The sequence below is a fragment of the Cuculus canorus genome, chromosome 16 (genome assembly GCF_017976375.1).
Source record: "Cuculus canorus isolate bCucCan1 chromosome 16, bCucCan1.pri, whole genome shotgun sequence".
NCBI lineage: Eukaryota > Metazoa > Chordata > Aves > Cuculiformes > Cuculidae > Cuculus > Cuculus canorus.
Genome location: NC_071416.1, coordinates 8,077,295 through 8,099,511, shown reverse-complemented (window position 1 = coordinate 8,099,511; position 22,217 = coordinate 8,077,295). Strand labels below are relative to the sequence as shown.

The 22,217-nt window shown below is 53.3% G+C and overlaps 2 protein-coding genes across 2 annotated transcripts; one reads left to right on the top strand and one right to left on the bottom strand.

The window, feature by feature from the left end:
• Positions 1–188: 188 nt before the first annotated feature.
• LOC128853853 (uncharacterized) lies at positions 189–8,743 on the top strand. The gene is made up of 13 exons (XM_054081850.1): positions 189–384; positions 642–769; positions 888–957; positions 3,079–3,264; positions 3,351–3,717; positions 4,175–4,279; positions 4,792–4,938; positions 5,670–5,733; positions 6,272–6,332; positions 6,985–7,076; positions 7,154–7,196; positions 7,806–7,860; positions 8,047–8,743. Exons 1-12 carry the CDS (start codon positions 189–191, stop codon positions 7,835–7,837), a joined length of 1,491 nt encoding a protein of 496 aa, XP_053937825.1. The 3' UTR covers positions 7,838–7,860; positions 8,047–8,743.
• Positions 8,744–15,347: 6,604 nt separating this feature from the next.
• Positions 15,348–21,666, bottom strand: CDK5RAP1 (CDK5 regulatory subunit associated protein 1). Its single transcript, XM_054081935.1, has 13 exons — positions 21,508–21,666; positions 20,884–20,987; positions 20,380–20,414; positions 19,674–19,774; positions 19,276–19,486; positions 18,536–18,656; positions 18,025–18,255; positions 17,681–17,778; positions 17,511–17,566; positions 17,264–17,394; positions 16,249–16,398; positions 15,725–15,865; positions 15,348–15,577 (listed from the first exon to the last, which is right to left on the bottom strand). Exons 1-13 carry the CDS (start codon positions 21,614–21,616, stop codon positions 15,497–15,499), a joined length of 1,569 nt encoding a protein of 522 aa, XP_053937910.1. The 5' UTR covers positions 21,617–21,666; the 3' UTR covers positions 15,348–15,496.
• Positions 21,667–22,217: the final 551 nt, after the last annotated feature.

Here is a 22,217-nt window from a genome sequence, read left to right as displayed (position 1 = left end):
CCCTCGCGTGCTGCTGAATATGACAGAGCATCCCCTGGAGTGGACCTGCCACGAGCTGTCCTGGGGACCCTCTGCTCAGCCAGAGATTCAGGAGCATCCCCAGCCCCCCCGTGGCACCTCCCTTCACCCCGGCTGCTCTGAGCTGCTCTCACAGGAGCTCAGGGGCTGCTCTGGGGTCTGCATGGCCCATGCAATTTGGAGATGCAGAGGGGCAAGCGAAGTACGACAGGTTTCCATCCCTCTATCCTTGCAGCGAGGGCTGCCCTGGGCTGGACACCAGCATTGCTGTGGCCGCGAGCCGGTACCCGCTGCTGTCTGCAGAGCACAGCTGCCCCCACGCCACAGCCGCGGCCACACTGGGCACCCTCAGCACACACGGTTCTGGTGACAGCCGCCGTGCCAGGCTCTGGGGCTTGCAGTGGGGCTGGCACGCAGGCAGGATTTGCAGCCGGGTGCCAGCACTCTCCTGCTCTGCTCTGGGCCATTTGGGAAGAGCAAAGCAAGAGAGATACCGAGTAGCTGTGTGCTACTGGGCCATATGCAAGGAGCTGCGTGGTGCTGGGCTGGGTCGGTGCTGATCCAGAGCGTCTCCTGCCCGGGGCTGTGAGCCCCTGTACCGGCACACCTTCCTGAACCCTCAGACCTGGTGCAGCTGCCGCAGGCACGTGCTGCCCCGAAAGTCAGCGGGGCCAAACCCCAAGGAGGCAGGCGGTGGGCACTGCACCCACCTCGAGGGGAAGGGGCGAGCAGCCACGCGCTGACGGTCACGGTCTGGCACTGCCACCTGCGGTATCCGGGACCAGGCTGGTGCAGGATTCACACATGAGAGCCAGGAAGGAGGAACTGTCCCTGCTTCATCCTTCCCTTGGTTTTCCTTCTTCCTGCAGCCCGGGTATATAAGGGCTGCTCCTGCCAGCTGTGCCACAGGCAGCTCCACCACCACATCAAAGGGCTCAGGTAAGTGGCATTAAGTACCGCGGCCACAGAGCTGCTGGTCCCATCAGACAACCCACAGCGAAGTGTAACGTGGCTTCACCAGTGAGAATTTTAATGATGTTTGCCTTTGATTTCTGTAGCAGCATTTAATCATTTATGAAAATTAATTTTTAAAGCCGGTAGAGCTCTCTCCTGTCCAATTCCACATTTATTGTTGTTGATAAGTTTGTTACAATGACTAAGCCAGCAGCGATGACTGGGGCTATTTTCATGTGCTTGGTGAGCAGAATTCAGAACGATTTTCAGGTTATCAGACCTCATCTCAGCTGGAATAAACCAGGCGTTTATCTGCAAAGCCATGCATGTCTTCTGCATGTGTGAGATGTTTAGCGAGCTTCAATGTGTGTGACCGGGGAGGGACTGACCTGACAGGTATGGTTAATAACTGCAGGGACAGCTAACTGCTTTGTCACGTATTCTTTCCAAGAGCTCTTCTGAAAGACCTGAAACCCATCTCGGCACCCTTTTGCAATGCTGCGCACGTCTGGCAGAGCCCCTCCAACAAATCCCACTGATTTTATTTGACACGATTTTCAATGGGAGCTGCTCAAGCCTCTCTCTTTCTCTCCTGTTCAATAATCACAGCTACAGGAGCTGTGCATCATTACACGCTGATCAAAGGGAGAATGTAAAAGACAGGCAAGTGAATTAAAGTCTGATTTAATTGTGCCAAGAACTGTCATAGAGGAATTTTTTTTTTTTTTGAAGTAACTAGAAGAGATAAAGTCATTCGGTGTGACCTAAATAATGTTATTGCTCAACGCTGACCTCGCATCTGCAGCCATACGGTGTTTTTCTCAGAAGAACAAGCCGGGGCGACTGTCCCAGGCCGTAGGCTGTGCCGGTGGCTGCTCCCATAATCTGGGACCCGAGGCAGCGCTTCAGCAGGCGCTTCTTCTTGTTTCTTAGCAAATACCTTTCTGTGCATAAGCAAACACTCCACAGCACTGACTGCAGCCCCCAGGAGCCCAACTCACGTGGAAACGTGAAGCCCTTGAAGGTGCTTTCTTTTGAGCAGAGGAGCGCAAACACAGGGGGAGTGGGAGCTTTGCACAGCCTGAATGGAACAAGATGAGAAAAACAAACAGCCTGCCCACAGCCAAATGAGTCTGGATTTGGCTGCGCTTTGAGCTTTAATAACGTGAGGTGTTCTTCATAACAGGGAGAAGGACACAACTTTGACATTCACTGTTTTTTATATGGCTGTGCCTCTTTGAGCGTTCCTCTTTCAGGGCCATTTGGGAGTAGTTGGAAGCCATCTGTCTCGCAGGTCCACCTGGCTCATTTCCATCCCTCTTTCTCTCTTTAAAACGGCATTTTCTCCCTTCAAGCTTCCCTGAGATGTCAGGCACCAAGCTCTGCAGCAGGACAGCCCGGCCAGGCATGAACACATCAGCAACTCTGGAGGAACTGTGCACTGTGCCCTAGTTGCTCCTGATAACCAGAAGTGGTTTGACCTTTCTGGGTGGGAAAAGGGTGCTGTGAGTCTGGGCTGGTCCCTTGGGGCTGGGGGATGGTGCCTGGGGTCTGTATGTGCAGGAGGGACCTGTCCCACCTCCCCGGGCCAGCACACATGAAGGGTGGAGAGCTGGACCAGTGCCCAGGTTCCTATTCCCGCTCAGCAGGGCTGGTGCTTGGGCTCATGTGGGTCTCTCCACAGGTGCTGGGAACAGATATGCAGCCTTGCTTGTGTCTCATCCTCCTTGGGGCCCTCCTGCCCCCATCCCAGGGCCTCCTCAATCTGGGCAATGTCCTTGGCCTGAACCCAGCGCCATCCAAAGACGGTGAGCTCAGAGGTTTGCCTATTTCCCAGGCAGTGTCATGGCACAGGTGGCCACGTGCCCACCTCAGTCTTGATGTGTCCTGTGCCACATCAGGCTCACAGAATGGACCTCTGCTCATCAGGACCTGCCGCCTGGTGGGCTTGGCTCCAAGGGAACCCCAAATTTATGCAAGAATGCTCAGGAGTCCCTATAAGACCTCACAAGCAGGGCAGCTTAATGTAACTGAACCAACCTTTATGTCAATGAAATTTTTCCAACAGTGGAAGTGTGATCAGTAACTGGAAATTCCTTGGTGCAGGTTTGCCTGGTACTGGTCTTCTCGGCAGTGAAGGTCTCATCAGTGGCAAAGGTGGATTGCTTGGCACAGGCCTTCTTGGTGAAGGTGGGCTACTTGGTACTGGCCTCCTTGGAAGAGAAAGCCGGGGTCCCACTGATACACAAACAGAATCCAGTAAATCTGGGGTCCTTGGCACAGGTCTCCTAGGTGAGGAAGGTCTACTTGGCATGAGTGTGCCTGGGAGAGGGGGATTTCTTGGCAATGAAAACTAAAATGGTAATGGACTCTTGCAGGAGGACAGCCTGGCAGCAGTGGTCTGCTCGGCACAGGCATCCTTGGCGGGGAAGGCCTTGGCAATGGTCTTCTTGGCAAAGGTGTCCTTGGCAGCAACCTCCTTGGCAATGGTGTCCTCGACAATAGCCTCCTCGGCAATAATAGTCTTCTTGGAGACAAAGGTCTACTTGGCACAGGGCTGCTTGGAAATGGAGGTCTCCTGAGCAATGGAAGTCTACTTGGTCTCAGCGGTCTTCTGAGTGAAGGAGGACTGCTGGGTGGAGAAGGATTGCTGGGTGGAGGAGGACTGCTGAGTGGAGGAGGACTACTGGGTGAAGGAGGACTGCTGGGTGGAGGAGTCCCTCTCAAGCCAACAGGCTTCACCTGGTGAGTCACAGCAGAAGCACAGCAGTGGTTCTTGCTGCAGGGTAAGAAATAACATCCAGAGCAGGTGTTCCTCTAAAGTGTTACTTTAGGGGACCAGATCCTTCCTGTTATGCAAACTACCAATCCTGAGCTGGCAGCTCCTATAAGGAGCTGCAACAAGGGCAATTCAAACCAGAGATGGGAAAAGTCTTCCCAATGGGAGTGATGTGACACTGCAATGGGCATCCAAGAGATGGAGCTGGTCAAGACCCAGCAGGATGCAGACCTGAGGAACCTGACCCTGCTTTGAAGTTGGGTCTTCTTGGAGCAGGGATTGGCCCTTCCTCACCTTCACTTTTAAGTGGGAAAATCCACATAAGTAACAAGTCAAATGATGAACGAGAAGAGCTGTACTGCAGGGTCTGCTCTGGCTGATCCTGCCATCTTGGGGTGGGTTTGCTTTGGTGTCAACCCCTAGGCTGAAAGTGCTGAACCTTGAGAACATCCGAGTCTCCTGGAAGATCATTCGTGGGGGAGAACTTGTGCTGAACCTGTACTCGAAGCTGGTGCTGCGTTTGCCAGGGTGAGCAGGGCTGCTGGGTGAGAGGGTGCAGTGAGGCTACAGGGGCGTGAGAGTGCCAGGGAAGACAGGATGTTCCCAGGTGCTGGAGAAATGACCCCAAATGCCAAACATGGGGCTGGTGAGGAAAGCTCTGTGCTGTGCTCTGGCTTCTCTCTCGGATTGTTTCCAGCTGTCCTCACTCCAAAGGCACGACCTCAGTCTGCAGCAGCCGGCAGCGGCAGATCCTCCTGTGGACAAGCTGGAAGCAAAGTGCCAAGAAGGCTTCACGCTCCTTCATGTTGACTTGTCCTTCCTCCACCTGAAGTCAGAACTGCTCTGGAAACCCCTTTGTGCCTCCTTGCACCCTGGGACCTCAATGATCTGCTGACAGGACCAGGAGCCTGATGGAAGTCCTGAGACTAAAGCATTGTCCTTGCTGGGCCCACGCTTCCAATGCAGCCACAGCTACTGCTTTTCTGGGCCGCTTTTCTCTCCTCCATAACCCTCTGAACCTCTTCTCTTTTTTTTGTCAGGATTTTTCACTTCCTGAGTGGATCCTCAGTAGAAACGAACATCACGTCACATATTGCACTCACCCAGAACACCCCTGGGGACCTCAAGTTAGAGATTAAGGACTGCAGTAACTTGCTCGGCGGTTTTGGCGTCAACCTGCCTAAGGGGTGAGTGTGGGAGCCTTCACCACCACCGGGCTCGTGCCCCACACCCAGCAGCTGCTTATAGAAGCCCTGAGGTGATTTGCAGGGACAGATCCATCCCACGCAGGAACTGAGCCCGAGCCTCTGGGCTGATCTGGGCCCCAACCATGGCCCCCCGTGCAAGGTTGCGTTCCACGCTGGAGGCAGGTTTCTCTCTCTCTCACCCCGAGCTGCCCCGCTGGGCTCTGGTTTCCAGCCCTGAGGCCACCCAGCACTCCTCAGAGAAGGCTCATGCATCAGAACATCAGGAGCAGCATGCAGAGTACATGACAGCTCCGTTATCCAGCCGTGAGGAGCCCATGGGATTGTATCATGGAAAAGGCTTCTGCAGGGGGTGGGGTGTTGGAATGCACACAGGAAAGCTGTTACAGAATGTGGTAGGAGTCAGCTCTTCACATGTTTGCAGTGGGGCAAAATTCTTGTCTCAAATCTGGGCACAGATTTACACATCAATGATCATATTTTGAGAAGAGGATACTAAAGCCCCGATCATCTGTAATTCCTGCTAAAGCCTGGGGGACTGCTCTGAGCTCCCAGCATCTTTTTAACATGAGAGCATCTTTTTAACCTGGGTGCTTCTCTTTGGTGCTCCCAGAGCTGCAGACCAGCAGAACACTTCTGAGCTGGCTTGGTGCCGAGACCTGGGTTTTCACAATTCCCCTGGTAATTTTTGCCATGTCTTTTTTCCTTTCCAGCTTCCTCACGAACCTGGTGAGCCGGTCACTGAACGCTTCCCTGCGGTCTCTCGTACCTTCGCTGGTGAGTGCCTGAGAGTCCCTCACTGTAAGAAGCTGCATCTCAGCTGAAATCAGTGCTGTGGCTGCAACTGTCTGGCAGGTTTACCCATATATAATATCTACACAACTCCCCATGTGTGTGCAGCCACATGCTCACAGCACGTAAGTGAATTCCACAAAGTTCCTTGATCTTTCTCGCAGCCAGGATTTATTTGTTAGAAGTAATTCAAATTCCATCATGCAATGTTACAGGGTAATTTGTAACCAATTGCTTTCTGAAATGCCTTCTGGTGCCGGGCCAGAGCGGTAAGCAGGAGTGACAGCCTCACCGCGCAAAAAGGGGCTGCTTAGAAAATCCTTCATTCTCTTAAATAGAATCCGTGCCGTTCTGAGGAGACGGCTGAACAATTTATATCACTCTTTGCCCATGGAGGAAACTGCTCTAGGAGCTGATGATTCCATCTTGATTTAAAGTCTGTGAAACTCAAGCGGTGCTAGGGACGCGCGTTGCTGCCCCCGTGATGTTCTCACCAAGGCTGTGCCACTTGTTACCGTTGCAGCTTTGCCCACTGGTGAATATTTGGGTCAGCATCATCAATATTAAGCTACAATTCATCAACTGTAAGTTGCTCACATGTCTTTTCTATAACAATTCCTAGAGCGACACTTGAGTTTTGCATGCTCAGCCAGCCCCATGGGCAGACGAGGTTCCCAGGAGAGCCGGAGCCACGGGACAAGGGGTCGCTCTGCACGGAGCAGGAGCAGCTCCGCTCTGCCAGCAGAGCTGCTGTGGGTGCTGCAGTCCTGGCTCACCCCCAGCTGCCCAACATCATGGAAACATTACCATCCTCCTGGTCCCACTGTGCTTTTCCTAACTGGGGCCGGACTTGAGCTGCTGCGAGAGGGGCAGCTCTGCCAGCCCCATGGCTTGTAGCCCTACAGGGCTTTTTTCAGCTCTGCTCTCTGTCCTTCCCGCACAGACACAATCACTGCTTCATTGCAAGCAGTTCATTGCAAGTTGTTCCCATTCTCCCAAAATATTTCCTGTGTGCTGAGCTGCATGCCAGGCAGCTCTGGGACAGTGGCTTTCATGGGAACCCTTGGATCCCAGGAGGTTTGAGACCCACAGGGAAGAGGAGGTTTTTTCCTCCTCTGGTGCTGGGAATGTCACCAGGCAGACACTTTGCTGTCTGGGGAGCTCCAGGGAGGCAGAGCCCTCCGGCAAGGATGGGCAGCTGGTTCTGCCCAGCCCTGATGCCTCTTCCTCCTTCAGGTGTCGTCTCCTTTGGGCTCCTGGGGAAAATCCACTCTGCCCTCACCCATTTGCCGGTGACATCGGGGCAGTTCATGGAGCTGGATCTGCAGGTACCGCCATGCCCTGTTCCCCGCACTGCCTGCCCTCCTGCAGCCCCGTACATTAACAGCTCCTTGTTTTTTTGCAGAATTCCCCGTTCCCAAGTGCCTTCATTGACTGGCTCCTGCAGAGTAAGTGGGATCCCCACTGGTGTCTGTGAGCCAGCAATGGACAGTGGGGGTACCCAGCCTTGGCACAGGGTAGTGGCCACAAATGGGGAGCGGGTCGTCATGGCCACGGGGTGCAGCCAAAGGCACGGGGTGTTGGTGCATCTCGGGATGGTTTCACAAAGCGCTTCCACCCTGCACAGCTGTGCTGAGCAGAGATCGCAGTGCCATCTCCCATCAGGAGTGAGCAGGTTTGCCCTGAGCAGCGAGGCATACGGTCGAGAGACAAAGTCTGCGCACGCCTACTTATACCCTGGAAAAGTCACTTCACCTCTCATAAAAGGATTTAATAATATTTACTTAATAGGAGTGAATAATGGTCCTCGGTATGCTGTGAGGATTAATTAATATTTGTAGAGGTGATTGGAAGAGCTTTCAGGTTCATATGCATGCAAAGTGAATAGAGAGAAGAGGGAAGGGAGAGCTGGAAGCCATCCCAGCTTCACCAGAGCTGTGTTCCTCAGGGCACTCAATCGTCTCTGCCCATAGAGCTGGGGCTCTCGGATCCCACAGTTTGGGGGCTGCTGGGGCTTGGGGGGACTGCAGCCACTGACCTGCGTCCCTTTCCCCCAGCCACAGGCGTCAATCCTGGGACCGTTCCATAGTCGCAGGCCGGCAGCGCCATGGGGTAAGGATGATTTACTGGCTGGGGACCTGGCTCGGAGCCCTGCGGCCGTATGTGCTGGTGCCTGGGCTGGGTGAGAGGAGACCACCAGGGCTGACCCTGCCGCTGGGAGCAGAGGTGACGGGGAGCACAAGGCTGCCATGCCAAGCTCCCACGCTGCCTGAAACCTCAGCTCCAACGTGTTCCCAGGTGCCCCCGTGGGTGAGTCCCATGTTCCACCCAGAGGAGGAGGAGGGAAGGGAGGAAGATGACTCAACACACAGAGAATAGATATGAAAAATGGAGAAATCCAACAAAGATAATACACTTCTACATTAAATGTTTCCTTTGCATTACAGTTCAGCCTTATCAGACTTCGGTGTGTCTGTCCAGCCCTGGATTAGCCGTGCTGATTGTTAGCTGTGCTGATCCTGAGCTGTGCTGATACTTAGCTTGGCTGATGAATAGCTGCGCTGATGGCTAGCCGTGCTGACGCTTGTCTGCGCCACTAATTGTCTGTGCCGCTAATTAGCTGTGCCAACGATTAGCCATGCCAATGGTTATCTGTGCCACTGCTGGCAGGAGAGCCAGAGGAAGGAGCCCCGAGTCCAGCCCTGCCATCTGTCATGGCCACAAGCCACTCATTGCAGCAATCGCTGCCAAAGTGCTGCCTGGACCCTCCAGCCCTTCCCCATCCACACCCAAGTCCCACCTGCCCTGGGCTGTGGTTTGGGCTTGGTGATTGCTCGGCACAGAAGTTTCTGTGGTGTTGGACCAAAATGCCAATGAAATGCAAATGCTTTGTCTTTGCTCTCCTTCTTCTTCTTGATTAGCCTGCTATTTCAAAAGGAAATTTTGCTGTTTCCATTGATTTCATACTGTTACAAAGAAGGCAAAAAGGCCTGCGGTCTAATCCAGATGCGTACTTAGCTGATTTGTTCCCAAACAGCTTTGCTTTGAACTGATCAGAGCAAATGCTATCCCGACTTGTAATCTCCAAGTGGATTTGACTGTGTTGCATTGTGGGTGAGGTGGATTCGCGTCCCTTCTGTTGCTCCTTACAATAAAAAGGATTTTTCTTCATCTGCATTCAGCCTGTGAGTTGGTTTCTTTCCAAACTGCCAAAGGATTTTTGCATCTGCAAGGGGTTTGTTATTTATCTCTCCTATCAGCTAGAGGAGGAACTCAAACGTAAAGAATATTTAATAGGTAAGTGCTGGAAAGGTGGGGACCACAGTGAGCTGCTGCTGGGAGCTGAGCAGAAACCCTGCCCCAGCCTTGATAGACCCGTGGGACGCTTGGGCACAGGAATGTGGTCAATGTGAGAAATAAATATTCCCCTCATTTGTATTTATGCAGATTTATTCAGCCCTTGTCCCTGAGCTGCTGGTTCATTTACTCTCTCTTCCTGCTCCCCGTTTGTTGCCAGAGAGTTGGGAGCTGTTTAACATGAACAAACACATCCCTCGCGCCCTGCCAGGGCAGCTCCTTGGCTGGGGCCAGGACCTCTGGGGTGAGCGGTTGGCGATGGCCAGCGAGCTCTGTGGTGCAAGAGGAGCCTGCTCCTGCCCACAGCAGCTTGCTGCTGGCTCCCCTCATCGAAAATGCATCCTGGGGCCGGCTGAGCCACAGCCCCTGTACAGAACAGTGGCACAGTGGGAGCTGCTGGGATTCTCAGAGGCACCGTGTGCCCCCAGCCACTTCCATGGTGGCTCGGACCAACACCCTCCCTGCCTCTGCCCACCACAGGTCCCTCTGCTCCTGCCCAGGGCCCCATCCCAGGGGTGCAGGGGAGACCCGGTCCCATGAGTTTGCAGGTAGCGTCTTCCCCAGTGCCTCCGCTCCCGGGGCCAGGGCTCTTGCTCAAGTCACAGAATCACTAGGTTGGAAAAGACCTCCAGGATCATCGAGCCCAACCATTCCTATCAACCACTAAACTAAAGACTTGACGACAGAACCTGCTTCTCAGGTACCTGACATTTACGCTTGACTTTGCCAGCAGCAGACACGATACTGGAATGACAAACTGCAGAGTTCTGCAGCACCTGTGCCACTGCGCCACCACTGTCCCAGCCCCGGCTGCTGGCACTGCCTGTTCCTAATGAAGTGCACGCAAAAGAAAAGGGGACAAGAACCAGAAGAGCCAAGAATGCTGGGAAGTGGGAAACGGTGAGTGCCAGCAGCTGGTGGCCAAAGAGCAGCATGTGCAGCCGGGAGCCGTGGTGTCAGCTCAGGTCGAGCTTTTCCAGTGCAGACCCAGACCACACGGCTGTTCCTCGGCTGTGGCTCATTGCCCACCACTGCCCCTCCCTGGGCCCTGTGCTACCACCTTGTCCCCAAAGAACCAATCCAATCCCATCCCATCTGGTCTGAGGTCACCCAAAAGCCACCAGCCAGCATGGCCCTGGCCTGGGCTGCTGGCACTGGTGCTGTTCTGAAATGTCACATTTGATCTGGAGCTGCTTTCGTGGTGCCCTGGCTCTGTGCAGAATCCCTGGCTCTGCCGAGCAGCCACGGCTCCTGGGAGGGAATGCTCAGCTGGCGGAGTGAAGAGCTCCTGCACAGCTGAGCCAAAAATCAAGTATTTGAGCTCAGGTTCCCCACAGAACTCTTTGATTTGTGAGCAAAAGCTTTCTGTTTTCTTCGGGGTTTTTTTGGGGTTTGTTTTTTTTTGTTGTTGTTGTTTTCTTTTTTTTTAACGAAAGAACAGAATTTCCACTGAGGAAACACTCATTTCCTGTAGCCTGACCTGCAGCTCCCACACGCTAAGGCTGAGAGATCAGGAGTCAAAATGTCTTTCTGCCCACCTCAATGTTTCCCGCTGCCCTTTCCACAAGCCAATGCAGTGACTGAGGTGCCCCCACTGCCTGGGGACCCCAGCCCAGCTGCTCCTCACTCCTTTTACCTGGCTGCAACAGCCTGTGGGCGAGTAATACCCAAACCAGGACCGTGGCAGGATGCACGCCCTACCCCGCCAATTAAACACAGAGGTAATGATGGAATCGAGACATGGTCGTTAGGCATAGCCAGGCTCAGCCAGTGCATCCCTCCCACCTCTCGCACCGGCTGCAATGAGCACCGATGCACCGGGGCTCCGGGAAATTGAACTTTCTGCCAGTGAGCCGCGTGTGCTCAGCGGCACAAGACAGAGAGCAGGCAGCCAGGCGTCCTTCGATGGCAGCAGCAGCAGCGAGGGAAGGACAGGGATGGATCACATCGCCCTGGCCCAAGCTGGCTAATCCGTTCCACCTCGTTTGTCATGGTCACTGTCCAATTCCTAAGGAAACAGAAGGAGCAGGATGGAAGGAAGAGACAGTTCCCTCTGGCTGTGAATTGCGAAGGCTGGTGTAAAGCTTTCCTCAGGGCATCAACAGGGTTCTGTGCCAGATTTCCCCAGCCAGTGCCCAGGGGCACCTCTCACCCTGCTTGTTCCCCTGTGGCAGCTGGGATGCGTAATCCATCCTTTGCGGTGACCACTGGCAGGAAGGAATGGCCACAGGACCTGGCCGAGTCCTTCAGCCGGAGCCTGGCTGGTGCAGAGCACGGCTTGAAATGGTGATGGCCACTCCTGCTCACAGCACTTCACTCAGTGTTTGCCTTCGCAGGGTTTGCACTGACCAATTGCCATTCCGATCACCACTGTTTGCACAGCAGAAACACAGCAGGACTGGGGCTGTGGACAAGGTTTATCTTGGCCCCTGTAAATGCAAAACCAAAGCCCTGAAGGCAAACAGCAGCCTCTGCTGTTACTGAGGCTCTGCTTTCCTCTGCCGTAAGCTGCTTTGTTGGACAAGAGCACCCAGCTCTACTTTGGCAAACACAGATGGGACAGCAGGGCTGAACAGCACCCAGGCTGCCACCCCTAACAAGGCAAGAGCTGCGGGAGGACGGGGGAATTCCCTCACTTTGGCTGGGGTGGGAATGATGCTCAGCCCAGGGAAGCAGCTGGGAAGGAGGAGGGCTGAGGATGCAGTTGGAGTTCTCCCTGAGCCTCAGGGCATTGTCCCGCTGCCCCGAGGTCCCAAGTCCCTGCCAGTGGGTACTGGTGCCTGTGCCCTACCTTCTTCTAAGCATGGGGTGAGGAAGCTTTCCCACCAGCAGTAAAAGGGCTTCTCAAAATGGAATTTTGATCAAGAAATCATGGGAAGAATATCTTTCAAAATGTCAAAACAATTCCCTTTTTGAAAGTGAAACTGGGAGTTTGAAATGCCTACGGTTTGTTCTGATGGCTCTAAAGAAGCCTTCCACTATCCTTCTGTAAACTTCCTGTCATTAAATAACAGAAGAATGGCATTAAAAAAAATAAATAAAGAAGGAACAGTATAAAAGATGAGGCCAAATAACCCAAAGGCAGGGCAGCACCTTGTTTAGGCTCAAAACTCCTGTATCAGCTTGACCGAAAGTGGACCTTCTATTTGTTTCTGGGTCTCAGCTATTACCCTTGGCATCTTCATGGAGGCAGAAAGGGGAGGAGGACAATTCTGTCTGGCTTTTCATTTTCGCAGCAGTGTGCTGAATATTAATCAGCCTGAACCCCGTGCTGTAGGCGCTGCTGCAAATTACCTGCTCTGAGCTCAGAGTTTGCTGTGTGATTTTTGCAGCAGGGACTGGGTGAATGGGTTCTCCTCTGTGCCCTGACTTTGCAGCTGGCAGACACCGCACAGAGAGGAGCATCCCTGAGGCCCCACCAAGTAGAAATGTCACCGTGCAGCAGGCTGGTGTCGCACCAGCGCTTCCTTTCAAGAAATCAGGCCCCTTTCTCCTCCTCATTAATGTGAGGAGTGCACATAGAAGTACGAGGCTTGGTCTTGCCTCAACCCTCTCCCCACTTCTTACCCTTACCCTGCCTTGCTTCTTGCAAGCGTCACTCAGGGATGCGATGCTCAGCTCGACATCCTCTGCAGCTCCCAGAAAGCGGGTTGTGGGGAGGTGGGTGCTGGTCTCTTCTTCCCAAGTAGCAAGTGATGGGATGAGAGGAAATGGCTTCAGGTTGTGCTAGGGGAGGCTTAGAACTGGATATTAGGAAATACTCCTTCATGGAAAAGGTTGTCAAACACTGGAACTTTTCCCAGAGCTCCTGGTACAGCTGGGCAAAAGAATTGCTGCACTTTTGCCTCACAGGAGGCATTTTAATTGCTCTATTGACACACGCTTTTGAGAGCACCTAGTGTGACAGAGCTCAGACAGGGATTAGAGGGATGCAGAGAGGCAAAGCGAGGGCACATGTGGCCATCCGTGCCAGCCCCACCACAGTCCCATCACCCTTGGCCACTCCATGGGCACCTTTCAGCAGCATCTGGCCATCCTCACCTCCCTGATCTGTGCCTGACTATTGAACAACTCAGCCAGCAGAGGGAAAAAACACATGAAAAAATACCTGGAAGATACAAGAGCCATTAATGAAAAACATCAGAAAATAGATATCAAGTAATGACACCACGACGAGAGCTTATTAATAGCGAAGTCTAAAGATAAAACTAATTTAAACCTGATGAGACAGGACATCTCATCTTCAGGAGAATGAGAAGTCAATAGTCAGCTGCCAGTGAAGGAAATAAATTACTCACAAGGGAGGAAGGGAAGCCACAGGACTCCCACGCCCCAGAGAGAAGCGGCGACTGTGACAGACTCGCAGGACACACACAGAATTCACAAAGCCCTGAAACAGCAGAGCTGCCACTCACATCAGCGCCTCTGCCATTGCCATTCAGTTCACAGCTGAGCTGCTCCAGGCCAGCACGTTGCTCTGGGGAGGGCTGGGACGTGGAAACAGCTGCCCCGGGTGGGAGTGGGTGCCGGGTGGGCTGCTTGGACCAGGAGGAGGAACATACAGTAATGAGTACAAGGCAGGAGTTCAGCTTTCCCAATGGCCAAATTCAGGGAGCAAATCTCCTGATAAATGATACGGAAACCGCATTTCCCCCTGTAGCCCCCAAGAAAAAGAAGCCCATTCCTACTTTCAGGCAGTGCCAAATGATGAACTCAGTCTCCAAGGTCACTGTAAGCGCTTCCTAACGGGTGCTTCACTGCCTCAAAGCCTCAACCTTCATTCCAGAGGCCTATAAAAACTAAGGAGGCGAGGCAAATGGTAAGCGCTACGGCTCCTTGGGGAGTCAGTGGAGCAAGCATTATCACCTTCTCATCAAAACGTAAAACCCAGCTCTCCTCCTCATTAGTCTCCTGCTCTTAAAACAATGATTGTAAAATGACCACAGCTGGCCTCTAAGCTGGCCTGTGAGGGGTGGACACAGCGGGACTGCCTGTCTCACTTGGAGTAGGTGCTTGTGAGAAGTAAGAAAGCATGGAAAGGCAGATGCCAGTCCTTCTCAGGGGGTGCTGGCTTGGGTTTCAAGATGCACGCGGAAAATGAGCTGCAAGAGATGCTGCAGGGCAGTTAAAACTGGGCCGCTTACCTGGTTGTTTTAATTAGCAAGCACACGTTGGCTACAGCGCCTGTCGCTTCTGTGGGATGATGCTCACGCATCCCGCTGCTTCCTTCAGTATTCCAATCCAAACAGCTTCTCATCACCTCTTCCTTCAGAACCCTCTGGCCACAGGCTTGCACTCAGCAAGCAGTGGAGGTCAAAGAGCTGGGGTGTGGGTTTGGGCCCAGGACACTTTCCTACAGGGCAGCAGGGGTGTGGAAGGGCACCATGTCCTTGCTAGTACCTGGGGACACACAGTGACCAGTGCTGACTGCGCAGATTCCCTTCTATAAGGGGAGAAACAGCTCCAAGATAAGCAAAACATATGTTTCTTAAGGGATGGCCTAATGAATATTCAGCGAATCACACAGTTTTCAAAGAGATACAGTTCTATTCCAGAAAGAGCTGAGCAGGAGAGGCAGCTTTCTAGCAAAAGCCTTTCATGGTTATTTAAAAGCTCTGCATATCCATGCAGCAACTGCTCTATCAGGAGCGGATCAGCTGCTCCTCCAGAATTTGTCACCGGAAAGAGCCTTCTACAACTACTGCTGTTAATAACACCATTACCTATGTTAAGAGGCAATTCTTTCTCACATCTTGTAGGAGTTTACACATAAGCACAGGCCCCAGGTACTTCTTTGAATGGAGCAGACCAGGCTGGAATAGGACACGGTGCAGCCTTGCTCAGCTGCAGGCTGATCAAAACAAGGAGCTGTAAAGCGAACTTAAAGAACTCACATGGCCACAACCCTTTCTCTCCTCTCATGAGCAGAGGGAAGGATGTCCCAGATGTCTGGATTACATAGTTGCAGCCCCACACAACAGCCAGGCCTTCCCATGTGTCCCCTTAGGCCTGGAGACAGAGAACCCAACCCCCCCTCTAATCTAGACCCAAATACCCTCAAAACAAGGCCAAGGCTGCATTCCCTCAGCCTCAGACACAATACATTAAACATCACTCACACACGTTAAACACCATTTCCTATTCCAGTTTGGTGCCACATTCCATTGGACAGGCACAGAGCAGGTGCTTTCTTCCCCTTTCCAAGTGCTTGCAAACAGGGAAGGGGAATAGGTTGTTGCCAAAACAGCGATATATGTATTTATTATTATTTTAATACATATTTTAATATACATCTATCTTCCTGTTTCCATCCCATCTCCACCTGACCAAAGTTCCTTTTTTCTTCCTGGTGGAAAGGTGCTGCTCCCACCCCCGGGGCAGCAGGGATACCTCAATGACGAGCAGCAGAGCAAGAGAGGGTGGTACGACAGAGTGCAACTCCCTTCAAGGTCTGAGAGCTGGCAGAGGTCACCTGAAAGAAACAGCACAACAGCCCTCAGGAACAGAAAGGCTGAGGAGGATCCATTCTAATTTTAGGCTCTCCTGGCAGCAGCGGCTCTCAAGAACAGTGCTGTGCAAGAAAAAGAGCTCAAGGAAACAAGTATTGTAAGCAGGTCACCTTCACCAATACATAGTCCCCTGGCTGGGCTCGGACCGGAGCCCTGCAGTCCACAGCGTCCTCTGTCTCGGCATCAGGGAAGATCACCTTGATGTTGCCATCATTCCTCCCACACAACTCCGAGGCAGAGCGCTTGCTGGGCTGAAAGGAGGACAGGGAACATTACCTGCATGGCAATAACTCTGATTCAGTGCTGGCTTTATTGCCTCAGCAATTAATTGAGCACTATTGCCAGTATTAAAATCCAGGTTCCGTGCTGTTAAGCGTGCTATATAACAGCGTCCTACAGCCAGAGCTGCTGTGTGACACCGACGCACTACAGCCAATGCGTCAAAACCTGCACAAAGTCAGTGCTTGGCCAGAGACATCTCTAACCCACCCCATCCCCGTGGGCTCTGCCCAATGCTCTGGAAAAATCAGGCTGTCTGCTTAAGTGTGACGATAAGAGTCCTGGAGCCCTAGGATTGTCCAAAAGCCTCCTGGACAAGAACAGGGAAGGACAACTCTGTTCCAGGCTCACTCACCCCTTCCACCAGCACCAGCTGCAACTGGCCCACCATTGCCTCGTTCGCCCTTACAGCCTCCTCTCGGAAGACAGCGATGAGCTCTTCCAGCCGCCTCTTTTTGACATCCGCAGGCACATCATCGTGCAGCCGGTGATAGGCCCGGGTCTTCTGTAAATGGAAAAGCAAGCATGGCCCTCAGTAACTAGACCGCCTGAGATCAGAACCTTGTCTGACTCCAGCCAGGGTGACTGTCCTTAAGCAACTGCTTTCCACACACTACAGTTTGTACTGACAATCACGTTCCCAGATGCTAAGCACCAGCAACACCCTCGAGTTCCTTACATTTTTTCTGCACCACCTTTTTGGCAGAAGGTTTGATGTAGAGCACTGTGTGAAGCAGTTCTGCAGTTCCTGTGAGAGATATATCTGACGCCAGTTTGCCCATAAGGACAGGCAACGGATTCTACCACTTCTGCTCCCATGTGCTGAAAGGTGACCCACATTCCTTTGCCTCCTTATGCTTCTCAACCTCCTGTCCTCTTCTCCCCATCAGCACCGTGCCATTTGAAGAGCATTCCAATGGAGACTTGTCAACTCTCCACTCTTCTCATGGAAAGACTCCTTGATAATTCACTTCTCTCTGGACTCGATTGACAGAGTCTCTGTAGCTCCAGCCCAGTGACATCAGCACCATTTCTCATCAGTTAATCAAAACGTTCCTGCAGCCAGGCCTCTGCAGACACGGCTGCTCTGTTGCAGTCACTCTGGAGCACCTGCAGAACCAGGTCACCCAATGGGTCACCAACCCTGGCACTCGCACATTGGAGCTGGAAGTCTTTCAGGCACAATGGTGGCCTTGGCAGAACCACACACCCTAGAAGGGCTGCACGCAAGACCAAAACCTATGAGCACACCGAGCCTGCAGGCATTGTGTTCAACAGCTTTTTTAAAAATGCCTTATTGTGAGAAACAGTGCTCAGGAGTTACAGGAGATGCCCACAGAGAAGTCTTCTCCATCAGGTCCTGCACTCACCTGTCTCATGCTGTAGGCAAACAGGAACCCTACGTTGTAGCGGACTTCCCGCATCAAGGACACGGTCTGCTGGTGATCTTCTTCTGTCTCTCCACAAAAGCCAGCAATGAAATCGCTGCTTAAGCTCACTCCTGCAACAGAGATGCAGCTTTACATTTCCCTCAAGGAAGAGAGGAACGCTTTATTCAGGAAAGGATAGTAAGACACAGCTGTGCTGAGCTCAGAGCAAGCTAAAGGGGGCCCCTACCTGGAATGGACTCACGCACATGGTGTACAAGCTCTAAATATGCTTCTCTTGTGTATCTGCAATGAGTAACACATGGACTTACTAACAGGAAATCCACAACAATCAGTGAAGAGAAATCAGCACTCTAAATGAGAAGGCAGGGCAGAGGGCTCCCCACGGCGACCACTCACCCTCGCCGCATGGCCTCCAGGACTCGTGTGCTTCCACTCTGGGCAGGGAGGTGGAGCTGTTTGCAGATGTTGTGCCGCTCCTGGATAAGCTGCAGGACCTGTAGTGAGCGATCAGAACACATCACAGCTCAGCTCTATCAGGATGCCAAAGAGAAAGGTCTTCCCTGGGTCAAAGCCAGCAAACTGCAAACCTGCCAGCTTTAGCACAAACATTCCCCCTCCCAGGAGCTGCTCTTCCCATTCTGTGATTCCACGTTCCCTTTGGGAAGGAAGCACAGCCCAGATTTAGCAACTCAGAGCTGCCTGCCTACCAGCAGATGTCCGGGTGTTCATTTAACACTTGCCTCATCAGGAAAGTCCTTGGGGTGCGGGGAGGTGAAGCGGATCCTCATTTCTGGATCAATTCTAGAAACCTGGTCTAGAAGATGTGCAAAGCGCAAGCCGCCTGGTTTAGCTTTGTAGACTGTGCTGAAGCCACGGCTGAGGACTGGGGCAGCAGCTGACTGAAACTGCACCTCAGACATGTCTCGATAACTATTGACATTCTGACCCAAAAGGGTCACTTCTTTCACTCCCTACAAACAGAGAAGAAAAATATAACCCAGTTGGGATGGCAAAGCTGACATGGCAGCTGTGGTTTCACTCTTACTTCAGGAGGAGTCTCCAAGGGGAGCTCTCCCTTCCCTGTCTGTCTCAGGGTATCACACCAGGAATCAAAAAGGCACCAGTCGAACCCTCTGGCAATCTCATCTCCCCAGATAAAGGCGGTGTCATTGGAATCACTGAAAACACTTTCACCAAGAACCACCCCTCTTCCCAAGGTCTGGGACAGGTGGGAAGGATGCTACATCTCACCTGATCTGAAAGCATCCTCACTTCCTGCAGGATAGATGCGATGGGGCGGCTCCTTTCACGGCCACGGGTGAAGGGCACGATGCAATAGCTACACATGTTGTCACAGCCACGCATGATAGATCTGCCGAAAGGTAAAGTACAATCACATTACCATCGCTCCAGAAGAACCATCTGTGTGGCATCTTGACCTGGCCCAGCACTGCTGCCTTCCACCAACTCCCTTGGCCTGCAGCACACACAGCACCAGCTCCTGTTCCTGCAGAGGGAGGCTCTGTCCTTCTGTACGCTACACTCACCAGAGTCCAGTTTGATATTTGAGAATCTTCTCATCCAAACCGGACAAAAGGAATCAAACTCAACAGAAGGTACAATGCACGGAGGATAAAAAGAATTAAATAGCAGGACCTGGGGCAGGACACAGCAGGAGGCAGAGGACGAGAGAGGCACAGGCTTTAGAAAGGCTCAAATGTCAGAGCTACAGAAATCACTTGGTGCAGCATCAGGCTTAAACAACCAGTGCTGTCAAGGGAGAGCAAGCGAAGCGTGCAGACAGCAGAGCCCGGGGCGGTCTCTCCAGGGCTCAGTCAGACTGCGAGACAGCAGCAAACACACAGTCTGGCAGTCTCCTCCCTCCAGGCTGCTGGGAAAGAGTGCAGCACTGTCACTGACGTGGCTGCTCTGCACAGCAGTACTTCCAAACCAGAGCCACAGAAATCCCCACGAGAGAAAAAGGTACTCACACAAATGCTGTTGTGCCACCTGCACTAGTCTGGACTGGCAGAATATCTGCATAGGTCTCATCTAGAGAGAGCAGGACATTAGCAGCTTGCTGGCCAGACTCTGCCACAGCCAGCAGGCGGGGAAGGTCACGATAGGCATCAGGGCCTGCCACGATATCGACCAGCTTCTCCTTGTGCAGAATCTCCTCCTTAAGCCTCTCCGCCATGCACCCTGCCGCCAAAGGAGAAACGTCCTCGTCAGGAAGTGCTCACCCTCCACTACACCTCCACACCCCTTCCCAGGCTGTCTTCACACTGCAGAAAAGGCTTGATGCCACCAGAGGGGAAAAGGAAACACAGAGCGATGGGACGTGGCACAACAGTATCTGCTACCTGCTGCCACACGTCCTCCCAGGTACCTAGAATCCCAATGCGAAGAGGTAAGCGAGCCTGCTGCCGCCGGGCTTTCAGCGCCTTGAGGTGCTGCAGGCGATTCCAGATAGCCTGCTCTGCCTTCTCCCTGCGAAGCCAGGAAAACAGTGGTTATCCCGATTACACCTTCACTCTATCATTCTGCTACAGTTTTGCTCACTTGAGAGCATCTGCACCACAGAAACAACTCCAGGACTAAGCTCCTGGGCAGAAAACATCAGCCTCAGCCAGCCAAGCCAAGCCACCTCGCAGGTGACAATGGCCACTTGACACCTTCTGCTCTCAGAACAGTCAAGCAAAGCCCCCCACATGCTTATAGCCCAAATTGCCCCTAAACTTATTTCTCAAGGTTTCAAAGTACAGACTGCACTGGAGAGGCAGCTTTCACTTCAGGAGAAGTGGAAACATAAAAAAAATACAAACATCATTAAAACCCGAATTTGCCCAGGTCTCCAGCTGCCCGTGGCACACAGCTGGTGGTGGTACCAAAGAGCTGCTTCTCACCACGCAGACAAACAATCACAGCACAATTCATGTTCCAGGTCACAGAAGCAGCTGGCTCTCCCCTCAATAAAACAGGCAGTTTCACATCTGCACACTCTTCTCCTCGCACAGCAGGTTTATTGTCTTGGTTTTCAGAATACTAATTCCTTAAAAACTGTCCCAAACCAGCAGGGACAGAAGGTTCCTTACCTCACGGAGCAGGTGACGAGAAGAACCACATCTGCCTGGATTGAAAACAACAGGGAAGGAAGAAGAATTTGTAAAAGCCAAAGGAGAAGTACTCACGCCCTGCACGGGTAACCTGGAGAGGCAGATGATAAAACTCACTTAGCTCAGTGAGAGAGATCTGCCCGAGCACACAGTGAGTTTCAAGAGAGGTTCAAGAAAGCAACAGAAGATAAGCAGTTTTCCACTATGTGGCAGAAGTAAACTCAGACAAAGATGAGTCTGGAGCATCCTGCTGTGACCAACTGTTCTCCAACTGAGAGGAAACCCAGCGGTTTAAAGAAACAACCAACTCAGAGCTTTCTCAGGCACTTGTTAAGTAGTTTCTTTCACTCCACAGAACTTAGACTGCAAAAATCCCCATGCCCTGCAGGACTGCACTCCCAACCCTAGCTGGGACTCGCAGGCACAGCAGTGGTGCCACACTTCCACATACCTGCGCTATGGGGAGCTGCCCAGGTACCTCACCTCATCCAGGTGCTTTGTCCTTGCGTAGCCATTCTTCTGCAGGATGGCCCAGGCAATCTCCGTGTCATTGACATTCATCTGGCAGCCATACGTCTCCAGGTACACTGCAACAAAGGCGACAAGATGCTGGAGCCTGCCTCGGCGCTCCGATCTACAACCTGTTCCTACGACCTCTTCCATTGGCAGGAACCTTCAGTCTCACCACTGGAGTCCCAGGCAAGCAGGACAACAGCTGCCTTCACTTCCAGCCCATAAAAGATAAAGCAAAACTACAGACAGGCTCTGACAGTGGCACTGGGAATCTAAGCACCTCAGAGCACATCACTCCCAATACGAGTGGCCTAGAGGGTGGCTGGCAGAGCAGCAGATGCTCTCTTATCACTGTGGTCTCACTTACAGCAATAAGCCCCCCCTTCCTAGGGCATCGTTGCCCAAAAGCTCTGCCACAGTCTGACACACAGCACATTTCCCTCGCTTTGGCTGCAGGTACCCCCTCCCCCTGGCTGCCGGGACCCCCCCTCCCCCTGGCTGCGGGGAACCCTCCCCCTGGCTGCCGGGACCCCCCCCCTCCCCCTGGCCGCGGGGAACCTCAGGCCCAGAGCGGGGGGCGGCGGCAGCACCGACCTTTCCCGACCTCGGGCACTGCTCGCACCGGGGCCGCCGTGCTGAGGAGGCGCCGTGGGCCCCGGCGGAGCGGCTCGAGCGCCCGCAGCACCCGCCGCCAGCGCAGCATGGCCGGGCCGGGCCGGGGGGGCGCTTTCAGGAACGGACCTGGCCCCGCCGTGCGCCGATAAACCCGCCCCGCCGTCCCCCGGACCCGCGTTCCGCGCCGCCGCCGTTCCGCCCGCCCTGGAACCGTGGGACTGCAAAGCCCGTCCCATTGCACGGCAGGGGCACTTCCCACGGAACCGGGGGCTCCAAGCCCCGTTCAGCCCGGCCTGCAACTCCTCCAGGGATGGGGCAGCCACGGCTGCTCGGGACAGCCTGGGCTGGGGCCTCCCCACCCTCACAGGAGAACATTTCTCCCCAAGATCTCATCTCAATCTCCCCTCTTTCAGCTCAAAACCGTTCCTCCTTTCCCTGGACTCCCTGATCCAGAGCCCCTCCCGAGCTTTCCTGGAGCCCCTTTCAGCACTGGAAGCTGCTCTAAGGTCTCCCCAGAGCCTTCTCTTTTCCAGGCTGAACAACTCCAACTCTCCCAGCCTGGTCTTGTACAGGAGCTGCTCCAGCCCTTGGATCATCTCCATGTCCCTCTTCTGGACCCGCTCCAGCAGATCCGTGGCCTTTCTGTGCTGAGGGCTCCAGAACTGAATGCAGAGCTCCAAGTGAGGTGT

Coding starts and splice junctions, on each gene's coding strand:
- LOC128853853 (XM_054081850.1), top strand. CDS start 189: ATGCAATTTGGAGATGCAGAGGGGCAAGCGAAGTACGACAGGTTTCCA. Junction 4,939..5,669: donor GGCGTCAACCTGCCTAAGGG/GTGAGTGTGGGA, acceptor TTTCCTTTCCAG/CTTCCTCACGAACCTGGTGA. Junction 5,734..6,271: donor GGTCTCTCGTACCTTCGCTG/GTGAGTGCCTGA, acceptor TTACCGTTGCAG/CTTTGCCCACTGGTGAATAT.
- CDK5RAP1 (XM_054081935.1), bottom strand. CDS start 21,616: ATGCTGCGCTGGCGGCGGGTGCTGCGGGCGCTCGAGCCGCTCCGCCGG. Junction 20,415..20,883: donor GGACAAAGCACCTGGATGAG/GTGAGGTACCTG, acceptor TTTTCAATCCAG/GCAGATGTGGTTCTTCTCGT. Junction 16,399..17,263: donor TTGCCTACAGCATGAGACAG/GTGAGTGCAGGA, acceptor TTCCATTTACAG/AAGACCCGGGCCTATCACCG.